Source organism: Oncorhynchus mykiss, chromosome 12 (genome assembly GCF_013265735.2).
Source record: "Oncorhynchus mykiss isolate Arlee chromosome 12, USDA_OmykA_1.1, whole genome shotgun sequence".
In the NCBI taxonomy this organism is placed as follows: domain Eukaryota; kingdom Metazoa; phylum Chordata; class Actinopteri; order Salmoniformes; family Salmonidae; genus Oncorhynchus; species Oncorhynchus mykiss.
The window spans coordinates 59,804,861-59,822,772 of NC_048576.1; the positions used below are offsets into that span (position 1 = coordinate 59,804,861).

General features: G+C 41.8%; 1 protein-coding gene across 8 annotated transcripts in view; it reads right to left on the reverse strand.

Moving 5' to 3' along the window:
- Positions 1 to 17,912, reverse strand: part of mapk8ip3 (mitogen-activated protein kinase 8 interacting protein 3) — a 68,785-nt gene that overhangs the window by 35,129 nt on the left and 15,744 nt on the right. For 7 of the 8 annotated variants that reach the window (XM_036937917.1, XM_036937923.1, XM_036937918.1 and 4 more), the window contains 6 exons: positions 14,767 to 14,887; positions 6,300 to 6,370; positions 6,045 to 6,136; positions 5,423 to 5,446; positions 1,231 to 1,288; positions 108 to 342 (listed from right to left, as the gene is read on the reverse strand). In XM_036937917.1, coding sequence (XP_036793812.1) covers positions 108 to 342; positions 1,231 to 1,288; positions 5,423 to 5,446; positions 6,045 to 6,136; positions 6,300 to 6,370; positions 14,767 to 14,887 — 601 coding nt within the window. The remainder of the gene's footprint in view (positions 1 to 107; positions 343 to 1,230; positions 1,289 to 5,422; positions 5,447 to 6,044; positions 6,137 to 6,299; positions 6,371 to 14,766; positions 14,888 to 17,912) is intronic. The other variant, XM_036937919.1, reaches the window with a different exon arrangement.

Consider the following 17,912-nt stretch of genomic DNA (forward strand, 5'->3'; position numbering starts at 1 on the left):
ACTTTATGATACAGGCCCTGATCACACAATGAACCACTCATGTTAAGTGTGTGTGCGTGGGTGCGTGTGTGTGTGTGTGTGTGTGTGTAACTATACTTTACACTCACCAATGCTGACGTTCCTGGTTTCCTGGGAGACCTGCACCTCCATGTTTCTGCTGAGGCGTTTAGCACTCTTCCTGCCGCGGCTTACAGCATGCATTGGGTTGAACTCGCCGGGCGGGAGGAAGCCCTCGTTGAGGGGCGTGACGGTGGCGGAAGGGACGGAGGACGTGGGCGTGTTGGACTTACTTCCTGTGCTACTGGGCGTGGCTGCCACCGAGTCCGACTCGGAACCATCCTCCTGGGGCATCAGAGGTCAGGGGTTAAAGAGGTCAAGGGGTTATATTGTAAAAGAGGGGCTGCATCCCGATTCTTCCCCCTTCTCCCAAAGTGTACACTTCCCTTCATGGATTTAACAATGGTGGAAACTCCCTCCAGACAATGTTTGCAGCAAGCCAATGCTTTAAAATCAATGACGGAGAGTATGCAAGTGCACATTTAGGCTGAAGGGTGGAGAATAGAGAAGCCAGGGATCTTCTCTTGCAAGGATCGTTCACGATCTTGCTTATACTTACAATCTTGCGCATAGACTTAGTAACAAAGCATCACACTTAGCCTTACACGTGAAACGGGATGTAAAGACAGGTGCAAATGGGACGATAGAAGCTAAGTTATGTTCTAGTATTGTAGAAAAAAGCACTTAAGTGAAAAGAAATTACACAAATTGAATGTAATATTTGTCCTAATATTAATGTATTCCTCATATCTGTTTATACAATGTCATGTCTTCATTACACTCACTGCCATAAAAAACAATCGACAAACACCACAAAGAAAGGCCCTTGGAAGACAAGGGACACAAGCAGGCGTGAGGGATGTGTCTGGATGATTCTGAATGAAGGTGGGTGTGGCATGACGTGAGGCATGACGTGTTCTGCAGATGTGAGGTCCAGGGGGAGTGTCCAAGTGCGTCCCAAATGGCATCCTATTCCCCTTTATAGTGTACTACTTTTAACCAGGGCCCATAGTGCTCTGGTCAAAATTAGTGCACTATAAAGGGAATAGGGTGCCATTTGGGACAGAGCCTCTATCATACCTGGTAGCCAGAGGTGTGGTGGGATTGGCTGAGCTCGCTGACCTGTCAGACGTTGGTCCCCCCCCCCCCCCCCCCCCCGAGACCCCCACGTACCATTCCCATGCCCTCTCCACTGGGGTACAAGCTCAATGACGGGGGACGCTCCACCTTGCTGCTGGGGGAAAAGACAGGGGGAGGGGTGGGAGGAGAGGAGGTGAGGGGAAGGGTAAAGGTTTGAGGGAGAGAAGAAAAAGATAATGAGAATGAAAGACAGAGAGAGAGGTGAGGGGAAAGAGAGGAGAGGGGAAGAGAGAGGATGAGATAGAGAGGGAGGGGCAGAGAGAGAGGTGTGAGGGGGAAGAGAGAGGAGAGGGGCAGAAAGAGGGGGAGATAGAGAGAGGGAGGGGCAGAGAGAGGGGGAGATAGAGAGGGAGGGTGGGAGATAATATACTGTACATTAGGTATCTGGAGAGACGTGAAAGCTAACTTTGGGGTTGCATAACATAAAACTGAAAATCCCCTGAATTAAGCACAACACACAAAGCCAGCTACTGGACAGACTGACACTAAACCAGACCAACATAATATGACACAATATATCCATATTATGGAGAAACGGGAGAGACTATATGGACTCGCCTGTTGCCCAAATTGATGACGTACTGTATGTTGCGCAACTGAGAGTAAAGTGGAGACGAGTGGATTGGGTTCAGTCAAGCCGGTGCGAATGACCAGTGCAACGATGTGGTATCAAGGCTTGCCGACGTGAGTTGCTTACCACAGGGTAGCTGTATCACATGGGCAATTTGTTCCATCCCAATTGATTTTATCTTGAGTAGGATAACAGCCTACATGAAAAAGAATGTGTAAAATTGGTAGTAACCATATGGATGTCACCGTGATACAGTCTACTGCTCAATGGGGAGAGTTTGTCGGCAACATTTTTTTCTTCTTTTTTCCACCAAAGCAAACAAGTGAAAACAACAATACAGATAAAAACAAATTAAAACAAAAAAAACGGTGCGCAGGTGTGGTTGGAAGCCCAAGGGCTTATATGAAAACCACACCACAAAAAAACAATATGCAATACATAAGTACAACTAAGCTATTAACGTCTACTTAAAAAATATATATTACTCCGATAAAAACGTAATGATTCTGAATACATTCCAAGTCCCGACTTCGGCAGACAAGTTTCAAATTCTCGCTGAAGTTTCTAGCCACAAGCATAAACTAGCGAGCTGGGAAGGGCTCATCAGGACGATTGCATGAACTAACTGAACCGAATCCATTCGTCTCCACTCGATTCAGCTGCGCGACAGACAGACAGACAGACAGACAGACAGACCATAAACAGTTGGTGATAGAGGAGAAGGTAAAGGACAAAGGCACGAACTCTGGGTCATTCCATATTGGGAAATAGTGGGGGCAGGGGAACTTCTAGTCCAAGAAGGAGAGGCTGGTTGGTCAATGGAGCCAGGGCAGTGATCATCAAGTCCTAGTCCTGGGAACCACAGTGTCTGCAGACCTGATTCAACTAATCAACAAGCCCCCTAGTAGTTGAATCAGGTGTGTTAGTGCTGGGCTTGAGCAAACGCCTGTATACCCAGCAGAGCTAGGTTTTTAAATACCTGAAAAGGTGCTGAGCGATTAACCATGTTTTAGTTTTTTTGTTGTTATTACAAACAACTAATTGACCATCGTCGTTTCAATTACTTGAAATCGAGTTATATATTTTTTTCTTAGTGCCATTTCTCTAGATAGAAATCAAATCATTGACCAGATAAATTAAGTCCAGAACTACAGTGCCTTGCGAAAGTATTCGGCCCCCTTGAACTTTGCGACCTTTTGCCACATTTCAGGCTTCAAACATAAAGATATAAAACTGTATTTTTTTGTGAAGAATCAACAACAAGTGGGACACAATCATGAAGTGGAACGACATTTATTGGATATTTCAAACTTTTTTAACAAATCAAAAACTGAAAAATTGGGCGTGCAAAATTATTCAGCCCCCTTAAGTTAATACTTTGTAGCGCCACCTTTTGCTGCGATTACAGCTGTAAATCGCTTGGGGTATGTCTCTATCAGTTTTGCACATCGAGAGACTGACATTTTTTCCCATTCCTCCTTGCAAAACAGCTCGAGCTCAGTGAGGTTGGATGGAGAGCATTTGTGAACAGCAGTTTTCAGTTCTTTCCACAGATTCTCGATTGGATTCAGGTCTGGACTTTGACTTGGCCATTCTAACACCTAGATATGTTTATTTTTGAACCATTCCATTGTAGATTTTGCTTTATGTTTTGGATCATCTTGTTGGAAGACAAATCTCCGTCCCAGTCTCAGGTCTTTTCCAGAATGGTCCTGTATTTGGCTCCATCCATCTTCCCATCAATTTTAACCATATTCCCTGTCCCTGCTGAAGAAAAGCAGGCCCAAACCATGATGCTGCCACCACCATGTTTGACAGTGGGGATGGTGTGTTCAGCTGTGTTGCTTTTATGCCAAACATAACGTTTTGCATTGTTGCCAAAAAGTTCAATTTTGGTTTCATCTGACCAGAGCACCTTCTTCCACATGTTTGGTGTGTCTCCCAGGTGGCTTGTGGCAAACTTTAAACAGCACTTTTTATGGATATCTTTAAGAAATGGCTTTCTTCTTGCCACTCTCCCATAAAGGCCAGATTTGTGCAATATACGACTGATTGTTGTCCTATGGACAGAGTCTCCCACCTCAGCTGTAGATCTCTGCAGTTCATCCAGAGTGATCATGGGCCTCTTGGCTGCATCTCTGATCAGTCTTCTCCTTGTATGAGCTGAAAGTTTAGAGGGACGGCCAGGTCTTGGTAGATTTGCAGTGGTCTGATACTCCTTCCATTTCAATATTATCGCTTGCACAGTGCTCCTTGGGATGTTTAAAGCTTGGGAAATCTTTTTGTATCCAAATCCGGCTTTAAACTTCTTCACAACAGTATCTCGGACCTGCCTGGTGTGTTCCTTGTTCTTCATGATGCTCTCTGCGCTTTTAACGGACCTCTGAGACTATCACAGTGCAGGTGCATTTATACAAAGACTTGATTACACACAGGTGGATTGTATTTATCATCATTAGTCATTTAGGTCAACATTGGATCATTCAGAGATCCTCACTGAACTTCTGGAGAGAGTTTGCTGCACTGAAAGTAAAGGGGCTGAATAATTTTGCACGCCCAATTTCTCAGTTTTTGATTTGTTAAAAAAGTTTGAAATATCCAATAAATGCCGTTCCACTTCATGATTGTGTCCCACTTGTTGTTGATTCTTCACAAAAAAATACAGTTTTATATCTTTATGTTTGAAGCCTGAAATGTGGCAAAAGGTCGCAAAGTTCAAGGGGGCCGAATACTTTCGCAAGGCACTGTATATGGGATGCTGGGCTGAAGGGAGTTGTAGTTTTCATTAAGCAAATAATCAACCTAGCTCAGCTCAGAAATGTGGTAATTAACTACAATGGCCATAATCCATTGTGCCTGTTCTTTTCTGGTTCGGATACATTTTTACGCCTGCTACATTAGGTTAGATACACACAGACCGCATTCGCCACCGCATGAGAGAGAGGATAGTAGACAACACAATGACGAGAGTGAGGGATAGAAAGTTTGTGAAAGTATGCCTTATCTACTTTAAAGAACTATTCAAATGATTTCGTCTGACAGTTTTGCAGCATACTTAGGCAGGCTAGCCTAGCTAAATAGGATGACTAAAGACAACACAGTATGGTGAGAACAGAGATAACGTTAGATGGTTGTCTTGCTGGCTGCTACTGCCTGAGCAGTTGAGACGAGATGCTGACTTTAAGGAATGAAAAATTATAAAGTTGTCAAATAAAACTAAGTAATATACACAACTGAAATATTTAATTATTTAATAACAATTCTCTATTTGTGGACCTGACAGAGACAATGGAATATTTCCAATGTTTTGGCACTTGAATGTTCACTATTTTTGGCATCTCCATTAAAAACCTCATTTTAATGTAAAAAATAAATAACCGAACTGAAACCGAACAGACTTCGAAAATCACTAATCGCTCAGCACTACTGAAATAAATATCTGAGCCTGGTTCAGCTTGCCTGGCTTTATAAACCAATAGAAAAGTTCCAAAGAGACTCAAACAAAATCTGAGTGTTTAAAATTATTTTTCAAGTATTTGAACCTGGGTCCTATACTCAGGACCAAGACTGACAAACACTGAATGAGATTGGGATTGAGGGGACAGGGATGGGGGGGGGTAAGAGGCAAAGAGGTTTTTGGGGGTAGTGATTTACCTTTTCCTCCACACGTGGCGTTGACTGTGCAACACAGCAGCACGAGCACAGAGTGAGACAACGAGACAGACATATGGTGATTAGAGTGAAACCAAACAGGTCACAAGTGGTGTAGTGGGGGGTAAACACACATACATTTTGTTTAGTGAAATATTTTATTTTGCACAAGCATTTACCCACCTTCTGCAGAAAAAGGGCATTGAAAGTATAGGGAGTGTTATTTTACTCACCACAAACAGCGATCATCTTTTACTAACCTGTTTGGTAAACCACTACATCACTGGTCACAAAACAAGCTAACACAGGCTAACACACACAGCACAACACAACTACAGCACACTAAACCCAAGCACAACAAACCACATACCAATACCTCAGCATAGTTGTTACTACTAGCTATGCCAGGATCAATTTCTATACTCTTCCCCCTGCACACACACTCCCACCAACACACCCACCCATCCATGCACACTTTCCAGAAAGGTCACAACTAATTATATTATATCTATGTTGTTGTATGAACTGTATTGTTTTGTCTGTATGCTGCTCAATGGAATTCTTCACTGGGGGATAATAACGTTTTCTGATGAAAATGTTTTTTTTTTTTAAGTCAGCCACTCACGTCCGTCCACTGCCTGGTCCTTCTGGCTGGCTGTTGTTCCCTGCCTGTTGCATCTTGGACCTCTCAATATGCTCCACGTATGTTTGAATCATCTGACAGGAAGATAGAGGATGAGTGAGGAAGCTGTACGTAATACCATTGACTTGATTCTATTGTACCAGCCAAACTACATCAAGATACAAACCTAGCAGCTAGTATGGAGTCAGATACTAAACTCTCCCATGCACAAACACACACACACACGGCTGTTACTACCTCTGTGTGTCGCTGGTGCAAAGCGTTGTACTCCTTCTTCATGTCTGACTCACGCTCCTCCAGACGCGTGACTGAAACCCAGAAAAACAGAATCAGAGTCAACCAGCCTCATATTGCAACAGAACTGTGGGTTATATACTTCGGGCTGGTTTCCTGGACACAGATCTTGGACAAAAACCTGTTCAAATGAGATTCTCCATTGAAAGTGTCTATTAGTCCAGGACTTGCTGGACATGGCTCCATATTGGACAGTGGATAGTGTGATGGTGCTCTCCATTTGTTAATTGTTTACTCCATGTGTAACTCTGTGTTGTCTGTTCACACTGCTATGCTTTATCTTGGCCAGGTCGCAGTTGTAAATGAGACCTTGTTCTCAACTAGCCTACCTGGTTAAATAAAGGTGAAATATTTTTTTTTAAATTAAAGCTGGTCTGCTTTGAAACACTAAATGGTGGCAGGCCTATTTCCTCATTGATTGAATATGTGAGTCTGTTTGCTGTCAGAGGCAAAACCCTATTAAGCCATATTGACCACAGAAGACAGAACATGCACTGGCTCATCCGTTCATGGTGGGTTAAGTGTAAAACAGGCTATACCGTGTCCTTGAATACTACATGCAAAGCTCTTCACGGTGCAAAACCAATGTGTGCTAGTATGCTATGTGTAGTCCTCCACAGTGTAGGTAGACAATAGTGCACAGTCACTATGTGCTGGGCTATGCACTTTGTGCTTGGCTGTCAATAGTGCACCGTCACATTGTGCTAGTTATGAGTAATGCAGACTCACAGTGTGTGTGTGGTAGTTCTGAGAAGGGAAGACTCACAGTGTGCTAGTTCTGAGTTGTGCTAGTTCTGATTAATGCACACTTACAGTATGCTAGTTTTGAGAAGTACACACTCACTCTGGTCAAAGTAGTTCTTGCTCTGAGTAATAGTACACAGTATTTTACTACTGAGGTACTATTCACTCTGGTTAGAATAGTTCTAGTTATTAAAGACTGATGAGCAACGGAAAAACACATGCCGAATCGATGTGTTGTCTTATGTAAACAAAGTCTGATCCATCGCACTGCTGGGCATAACTGTCTCGCTGCATATGCCATTAGATACAGCGTAATCACCTGCAGCTGTTTATCCCATGTAGTGGGCAAATGGCATTGTCAAAATCAAATTGTCAGAGTACTTCTAGTTAATAAGTCTAGTTAACACTTGTTGAAGTCATGTTTTTTTTAAATGTATTTTTTATTAGGGGGTGGATCAGCTTTAATATTGCGGATAGATTGTTGCTTCCATCAATGTAATAGTCTGCATCATTTACAATCCCCAGTATATTTTTGGGGTAACTATATACAGTTGAAGTCAGAAGTTTACACACACCTTAGCCAAATACATTTAAACTCAGTTTTTCACAATTCCTGACATTTAATCCTAGTAAAAATTCCCTGTCTTAGGTCAGTTAGGATCACCACTTCATTTTAAGAATGTGAAATGTCAGAATAATAGTAGAGAGAACGATTTTTTTTCATTTATTAATTTCATGACATTCCCAGTGGGTCAGAAGTTTATATACACTCAATTAGTATTTGGTAGCATTGCCTTTAAATGGTTTAACTGGGGCAAACATTTCAGGTAGCCTTCCACACGCTTCCCACAATAAGTTGGGTGAATGTTGGCCCATTACTCCTGACAGAGCTTGGTGTACATACACACAAATACATACATATACATTACCCTTCAAAAGTTTGGGGTCATTTACAAATGTCCTTGTTTTTGAAAGAAAAGCTATTTTTTTGTCCATTAAAGTAACATCAAATTGATCAGAAATACAGTGTAGACATTGTTAATGTTGTAAATGACTTTTGTTCCTGAAAACGGCAGAATTAAAAAAATGTCATGGTATCCAATTAGTAGTAGTTACTGTCTTGTCTCATCGCTGCAACTCCCGTACAGACACAGGAGAGGCGAAGGCCGAGAGCCATGCGTCCTCCGAAACACAACCCAACCAAGCCGCACTGCTTTTTGACACAACGCACATCCGACCCGGAAGCCAGCCGCACCAATGTGTCGGAGGATACACCGTACACCTAGCGACCTGGTCAGCGTGCACTGGGCCCGGCCCGCCACAGGAGTCGCTAGTGCGCGATGAGACAAGGATATCCCTGCCGGCCAAACCCTCCCTAAACCGGACAACGCTGGGACAATTGTGCGCCGCCCCATGAGCCTCCCGGTCGCGGCCGGCTCGAACCCAGAATCTCTGGTGGCAGTGCCTTAGACCACTGCACCACCCGGGAGGCCTGGAAACGGCAGATTTTTTTTATGGAATATCTACATAGGCGTACAGAGGCCCATTATCAGCAACCATCACTCTTCTGTTCCAAAGGCACGTTGTGTTAGATAAACTTGAATTATCATTTTAAAAGGCTAACTGATCATTAGAAAACCCTAACGCAATTTTGTTAACACAGCTGAAAACTGTTGTCCTGACTAAAGAATAAATACAATTGGCCTTGTTTAGACTAGTTGAGTTTCTGTAGCATCAGCATTTGTGGATTCGATTACAGGCTCAAAATGGCCAGAAACAAAGAACCTTCTTCTGAAACTCGTCCGTCTATTCTTGTTCTGAGAAATGAAGGCTATTCCATGCGAGATCTCGTACAACGCTGTGTACTACTTCCTTCACAGAGCAGCGCAAACTGGCTCTAACCAGAATAGAAAGAGGAGTGAGAGGCCCTGGTGCACAACTGAGCAAGAGGACAAGTACATTAGAGCGTCTAGTTTGAGAACCAGACACCTCACAAAACTGGCAGCTTCATTAAATAGCACCCGCAAAACACCAGTCTCAAAGTCAACAGTGAAGTGGAATGCTGGCATTCTAGGCGGAGTTGCAAAGAAAAAGCCATATCTCAGACTGGCCAATAAAAAGCTAAGATTAAGATGGGCAAAATAACACAGACACTGGGCAGAGGAAGATTGGAAAAAAGTGTTATGGACAGACAAATCTAAGTTTGAGGTGTTTGGATCACAAAGGAGAACATCCGTGAGACGCAAAAAAAAAATGAAAAGATGATGGAGGTGTGCTTGACGCCATCTGTCAAGCATGGCGGAGGCAATGTGATGGTCTGGGGGTGCGTTGGTGGTGGTAAAGTGAGAGATTTGTACAGGTTAAAAGGGATTTTGAAGAAGGAAGGCTATCACTCCATTTTGCAACGCCATGCCCTGTGGACGACGGGTTAATTGGATCCAATTTCCTCCTACAACAGGACAATGACCTAAAGCACAGCTCCAAATTAGCAAGAACTATTTACGGAAGAAGCAGTCAGCTGGTATTCTGTCTATAATGGAGTGGCCAGCACAGTCACAGGGTCTCAACTCTCTTGAGCTGTTGTGGGAGCAGCTTGACCGTATGGTACCTAAGAAGTGCCCATCAAGCCAATCCAACTTGTGGGAGGTGCTTCAGGAAGCATGGGGTGAAATATCTTCAGATTACCTCAACAAATTGACAACTAGAATACCAAAGGTCTGCAAGGCTGTATTTGCTGCAAATGGAGGATTCTTTGACGAAAGCAAAGTTTGAAGGACACAATTATTATTTCAATAAAAAATACATATTTATAATCTTGTCAACATCTTCACACACACACACACACACACACACTTTAAAAAAAATATATACCTGTCACATCTGCTCCTGCAACGTCCTCTACTGCTCATCCTGTGTCTCCTTGACCTGCCGCCACTCCCCCAGTACTCTCTCCCTCTCCCTCTCTCTGTGTGTGTGTGATTGTGTGGGCGGAGATAGGTATGCTAGAGTCAGAGCAGATCCCCACCAGCTGCAACCTGTTCCATAATCAAGACCTCTACAAATACTCAGGACTGCCACTTCCACGCTGCCAGATCGTTATCTCTGCTCAGTCAGTCTACAGTTCTAGCAGTTTGTTACTATTCAGGACCTGTTATGCCAGTTTTCCTTGCCTGACGCTGTTTTCCTCTCCGCTACAGTTCTGCCCGCTCTGAATCTGGTCCCTGTCTCCAGTCCCACGTCTCGTCATCCTGCTACTCTGTCCTGGATTCCACAATCCACTACTTCCTTGGATTCCCCTCGAACTGCTTACCCTGTCCCAACCCCTCTCACCTCAGCCTCCGTACCTGGTTTCCTGCAACCCACCAGAGCTTCCCCTGGCCTGCACTCCATTTCCCCCCTGTGTTGTAATATCATCACAGTTTCCTCGGCTGAGTCTGCTCTTGGATTTCCCTGTTCCACTCCACGTACCAATACCTTATTTTATTATTCCCTGCAAACCCTACCACCCCTCCCCCAATTGGAGTAAACTAATAAACAATAACACTTAGGCTTCTACTTCCAGCTTATACATACTATGCACATTTTACAGACAATCTATTTTACAATAGATATATTTTCTTTTGTTTTTAGTCCTGGCCTACCTCTATTACTGATGTTCTATTTACCATATATTTGTAACTGTGCTATTTCAAAGGTTCTGAACCTATATACATTTTACAGACCCCGTATGTTTTACATTTGTTATTAGTCCCACCCTTCAACTCCATTTAACCCCTCCCATCTCGGATTACTATTTGCCATTATTTTAACTGTGCTGTGAGGCTTCACAAAAGTACTGAACCTTTCTATTCTCATAGTTTCTACAGATTGTAAATTAAACATTTTTGCTAAAATCATTATTGATCTCATTGTTGATCGATTGACTGACTTTTCAAATCACCCTGTATTGCTATCTGCAGCGTTAGCTCTAGGTAAATGTTGCAATTCTTCAGCCATCCCTGGACCTGTGACAAAACGAGCTACATCTGGACAGTTCCAAAATAAATGACTCCGCCTTCTCGCTGACAAAATCTGCAGAGCTGAGAAGATTGTATAACATTATATTGATTGCAAGTTTTGAATGTCAATTCATAAACCATGTGCCATGGAATCGGTACATCAAAATCCCTTACCAACTATTTCGCAATTTATATGGTGTTATAACAGCTTAACTTTAGTCCGTCCCCTAACCGGGCTCAAACCAGGGACCCTCTGCCCACATCAACAACTGACACCCACGAAGCATCGTTACCCATTGCTCCACAAAATCCGCGGCCCTTGAAGAGCAAGGAAAACGACTACTTCAAGGTCTCAGAGCGAGTGACGTCACCGATTGTAACGCTATTAGCGCGCACCACCGCTAACTTATTTAGTTTTCAAATAACCAAAAGTGAGCGGTTGTAATCTGAATAAAGGGAAAAAAGCCATTCTGGAACATGGGGTGAGACATTCTTACTAATATACTAGAGAACAATTTGGGATTTAAGTATAACTTTATGACTGATGCCTTTAGTGAGAGGTCTAATGCTTTGATATTTAATTTCTGCCCTCCGAATTCATGTTCATCATATATATCATCATCAATAGGCCCTTTTAATTTTGCCTGGCTTGCCATTCCAAATCAAATTCAATATTTTTTGCTCATATAATTTATAAAGCAGGTCACTAGGTGTAGGCAAAACCATAAGCAAATAGGTAAACTGTGATATGACTAAAGAGTTAATCAGGGTGATTTTTCCAGGAATAGACAGGTGTTATCCTTCCCATGGTAGCAAGATCTTATCTATTTTTGCTAACTTTCTATTAAAATGTATTGGAGTGAGATTTCTTTCTTTCGGGATATGTATACTGAGAATGTCCACATCCCCGTCAGATATTTTTTTGGTGAACTACATGGTAATATAAAAGTTACATTTTTTTGTGATCCAATATGTAATATAGTATCATAATTTGGTTTTAATCCAGAGAGGTTAGAAAAAGTATCTAGATCTATGTAGCCGTGGAGGGATTCTTATTGTGGATTTAAAAGAAAACATGTACAATGTACAATAACATCTTCGTTCTTAAGCCATGGATTTCTAATTCCTTAATATTATTGTTGGATCTAATTTTAACAGCTAAAATTTTGATGGCAATAATAAATAGATATGCCGATAGTGGACAACCTTGTTTTACTCCTCGACAGTTTAAAACTTTCTGAGATGTAGCCATTATTTACCATTTTACACCTACTATACATAACTTTAACCCATTTTATAAGAGATTCTCAAATTGAAATATTCCAGGCATTTATATATAAACCCCAGTCGTACTTTATCAAAAGTTTTTCCGTACACGGTCGCCAGGTGTATGGTGTTTCCTCCGACACATTGGTGTGGCTGGCTTCCGGGTTAAGCAGGCATTGCGTCAAGAAGCAGTGTTGCTTGGTTGGGTCGTGTTTCGGAAGATGCATGGCTCTCGACCTTCGCCTCTCCCGAGTCCATACAGGTGTTGCAGTGATGAGACAAGACTGTAACTACCAATTGGATACCATGAAATTGGGGAGAAAAAGGGGTAAAAGTAAAAATAATAATTATATCTGTACTGTTAGTCCTTCAATTTCCTTTGTTAGTATGGACTCTTTTAGGCAATAAGGAGATCTGCTGTACCTATGTTATGTCGGAAAAAGTAAGTTATAAATTATTCTGTCCTAGTTAAAAACAAGGTACATATCAGTATTTAAAACAGTATTATAATCTCCCACTATAATAATAGAGTCTAGTGTTGCTTGTAGAGTTGATAAATTCTTATTTATATTTTCTAAGAAGCTTGGATCATCATTATTTGGACCATATAGGTTAATAAGTCATATCTGTTTATGGCACAATAACATATTTTAAATCATCCATCTACCTTGAGGATCTGTTTGGACAATTTGCACATTTGGATCAACATTACTGTTAATTAATATCATCACCCCCTTTTGAATTTCTTTGCTCATGGGAGAAATATATTCACTTCCCCAGTCCTTTTTTCATAAAACTTCATCTAAAATTGGAAGGAGTTTCCTTTAAACAATAGATATTATATTCCTTCTCTTTTAGGCAGGTAAATACTGATCGTCTTTTCTTATTATCTGCTAAGCCATTACAATTATAACTGGCTATACTTACTTCACCAATTACAATAATGAGACAAGTTTCAATTCTATTCATCATAATATATGTTTGTAAACATACCATTAAAAAGTAACATGATGATTGAGTGTCTATATAGCTGTACCATGATTTTTGAATTGCTACTAAGTAAACCACCAATTGGTCCCCACTATTCCACCCGCTAAAACCCCTCCTCATCCCGAGTTGGGTTGTCATCCCAATGACCGGCACACCACCCTCAACCCCCCAGATCCCATGGCCCTGGAGAGACCGTGACCATCCTTCGAAAGACCACACAGTGCCACCCACAGAACAGAAGCAGATCAACCGCCAAAAGCATTTCCATTGCCCTCACCTCGATTTGTATTATATATAGCTATTAAAAAATATATATTTAAATCCTGTTTATCTTAATTTCCATAATTAGCTATTCATATTTGTAGTAATTCTATACTCACTCTGGTCAGCGTTGTTCTAGTTATTATAGTTCTATACCCACTCTGATCGAAGTAGTTCTGGTTATTATAATTTTATACTCACTCTAGTCAGAGTAGTCCTACTTATTAAGTCTAAGGGTCTATTCACAAATAGTCCTCTTTAAAATAACCGATCTCAGTGAACTCTGGGGTAAAAGAAAGCAAAATAACTCACTTCTCTTTGTATTCACACTGCCCTTGACTTGGAATGAGGACTCAACTCTTTTTTTTCTTCCAGTTCACTTCAGCTATTTTGTGGTCCGAGTCTCCTTTGCATTCACATCGCTACGCTTTGAAAGGAACCAAGATCTTTATCCAACATTTACTGAATGCACTCTGGGTTTTTGCAAAGTGCAGGACAATCCATCAGAACGTGTTATCCTACAGATATTTATATCTACTTATATTTTGGAAGCTAATAGAGTCCATTTAGTTAAAAGATGAGACATAATAATTATAATTACTATGAACAAATATTATTAGTAACAGAATAAATAGCAGAAGAATAACTGCAGATTAAATAATGCTGTAATTTAAAATTGTACACCCAATATAGTCTACTCCCCTTTAAGAGCTAGAATTGATTTTGTACCTTATGTTGTGATTCTCACCAAATATATTGTTGTCATCTCACACTATTCAAACCCCACGGGTGAATAAACAGGTTAGAATCTCTCTTTACAGATCACATATTGCAAACAAATGTGGCACGAATGTGAGGGGTTATGGGAGGGGAAACGGTGTTGCAGAACTCTAGTATGTGGTGCGGGAATAATAACAAGCGAAACTGGGTAGCTTTGTGTTGTACATTGCCCTAAAAAAGTGTTTGGTTCCCTTCTGGGTCCCTTTTGAGGGTTCTGAGTTCCTTTTGAGTGTTCACACTGGACAAAAAATGAAGCGAGCCACACTGAGGTCATGAAAATTGTCAGAAAGGGACCAAGTGTGAAAACATCCTAATGCTCACTCTGGTCAGAGTAGTTCTAGTTCTGAGCAGTAACAGTAGTTTATACTCACTCTGGTCAGAATAGTTCTTGGTCTTGAGCTCCAGCTGTTTCCCCTGCAGTTCCAGGCTCTCCACATGAGTCTGCAGGTCCTTCTTCTCCCCCTCCAACGCATCCTCAAACTCTATGAATTTCTGTGGGATAAAACAACCAATAATTAATTCAGGAAGTGAATTGAAATTGCAAATCAAGAATGGAAAAATCTTCATCAAAAATAAAATAGATAGGAAATACAGCACACTCGGAAAGTATTCAGACCCCTTGACTTTTTCCAAAGTTTGTTACGTTACAGACTTATTCTAAAATTCCTCAATCTACACACAATAATGACAAAGCGAAAGCAGTTTTTTTTAGAAAGGTTAGCAAATGTATTAAAAATAAAAAACAGAAATACCTTACTTACATAAATATTCAGACCCTTTGCTATGAGACTCGAAATTGAGCTCAGGTACATCCTATTTCCATTGATAATCCTTGAGATGTTTCCACCTGTGGTAAATTACATTGATTGGACATGATTTGGAAAGGCACACACCTGTCTATATAAGGTCCCACTGTTGACAGTGAATGTCAGAGCAAAAACCAAGCCATGAGGTCGAAGGAATTGTCCTTAGAGCTCCGAGACAGGATTGTGTCGAGGCACAGATCTGGGGAAGGGTACCAAAACATTTCTGCAGCATTCAAGGTCCCCAAGAACAAATTATTAAATGGAAGAAGTTTGGAACCACCAAAACTCTTCCTAAAGCTGGCTGCCCGGCCAAACTGAGCAATCGGGGGAAAAGGGTCTTGGTCAGGGAGGTGCCCAAGAACCCGACGGTCACTTTGACAGAGCTCCAGAGTTCCTCTGTGGAGATCTGAGAAACTTCCAGAAGGACAACCATCTCTGCAGCTCTCCATCAATCAGGCCTTTATGGTAGACTGGCCAGAAAGAAGCCACTCCTCAATAAAAGGCACATGACAGCCCACTTGGAGTTTGCCAAAAGGCACCTAAAGGACTCTCAGACCATGACAAACCAGATTCTCTGGTCTGATGAAACCAAGATTGAACATAGGCCTGAATGCCAAGCATCACATCTAGAGGAAACCTGGCATCATCCCTACGGTGAAGAATGGTGGTGGCAGCATCATGCTGTGGAGATGTTTTTCAGCGGCAGAGACTGGGAGACTAGTCAAGATCGAGGGAAAGATGAACAAAGCAAAGTACAGAGAGATCATTGATGAAAACTTGCTCCAGAGCGCTCAGGACCTCAGACTGGGGCAAAGGTTCACCTTCCAACAGGACAACGACCCTAAGCACACAGCCAAGACAACGCAGGATTGGCTTCGGGGGAAGTCTCTGAATGTCCTTGAGTGGCCCAGCTAGAGCCCGGACTTGAACTCGATCGAACATCTCTGGAGAGACCTGAAAATAGCTGTGCAGCAACTCTCCCGTTCCAACCTGACAAGAGCTTGAGAGGATCTGCAGAGAATAATAGGAGAAACTCTTCAAATACAGGTGTACAAAGCTTGTAGCGTCATACCCAAGAAGACTCGAGACTGTAATCGCTTCCAAAGGTGCTTCAACAAAGTATTGAGCAAAGGGTCTGAATGCCTATGTAAATGGAATATTTTTGTTTTTTATTTGTAATAAATGTGCAAACATTTCTAAAACCTGTTTTTGCTTTGTCATTATGGGGTAATATGTGTATATTGATGAAAAAAAGCGATTTAATCCATTTTAGAATAAGGCCGTAACGTAACAGTGTCCAACAAGCCTTCTCTACCCTTAACCTTGCTCTGAACACCTCCAAAACAAAGGTCATGTGGTTTGGTAAGAAGAATGCCCTCTCCCCACAGGTGTGATTACTACCTCTGAGCATTTAGAGCTTGAGGTAGTCACCTCATACAAGTACTTGGGAGTAGGATTGCATATTTTTATGAATATTCAGATGTAGAAACTTTCTGTGGGAATTAACGGGAATATATGTGAATTAATGGGAATATATGTGAATTAACGGAAATATATGCAAATTAATATTAACACCATTTAAATGTAAATGTTTTTTGCATTGGATATATTTACCATATCATAAAGAGACAGAAACAAACCTTTCACCTTGTCATAAGTAGACATAATTGCAAATGATTAAATCCTTCCAATAGAGAAATAAATAAAAAATGAGTTACGAACTGAACTTTAATTAAATGAGTTGACTCTTCACATGGGATGATTTCACTGAACAACAAAAGAAAGGGAATATTAAATGATCCATCTCATCTCCCAAAATAATTTTCAAAATACATATGTAAAATGATAGCCTAGAAACTAAAGATTTGGTGGTCTTCCTCTCAGGCTTACATGTCTTCTCCCGGGACCAATGTCCACCTTTTGAACATCAGAATCTTCACTGTCACTTTCCAACCTAGTTGGAGGCCTCCTGAAAAGGCCTCAAATTTGCCCGGATGGCCACCAATTTTTCAACCCTTGTATTGGTCAGCCTGTTGCGTGCTTCGGTGTGTGTGTTCCCAAACAAGGACCAGTTGCGCTCTGAGGCGGCTGATGTTGGTGGGATTTGGAGGATGATGGAGGAAACAGGGGAAAGAGCCACAGAGCCACAAAGTCCCTTCCACCAGGTGGTTGATGAGATATGTTGGCACGACTGCCATATTGCATCTCTATTCCAAAGCCCTTGCTTGGAAGTGTACTTCGCTAGACTGCCAAGAACGTTGACCTCATCCAGGCCAATGTGGCGAGACACGGTAGTGATGACACCATAGGCCTTGCTGATCTCTGCACCAGACAGAATGCTCTTGCAAGCATACTTGTGGTCCAACATGTACGCTGCGGCAGGTATGGGCTTCAGGCAGAAGTCTTCACACTTTTTGATGTATTTCAGAACTGCAGTTTCCTCTGCTTGGAGCAACATTGAAGTGGGCATGGCAGTATGGATTTCTTCTCTTACATCTGCAAGCAGAATCTGAACATCAGACAGGATGGCATTGTCTCCCTCAATCTGTGCCATGGCTACTGCTATAGGTTTCAGGAGTTTCAGACTGCTTACCACTCTCTCCCAAAATACATCCTCCAGGAGGATCTTCTTGATGGGGCTGTCAATATCGGCAGACTGTGATATGAACATTTTTGGAGAGACTCCTTCCCCTCCACGAGACTGTCAAACA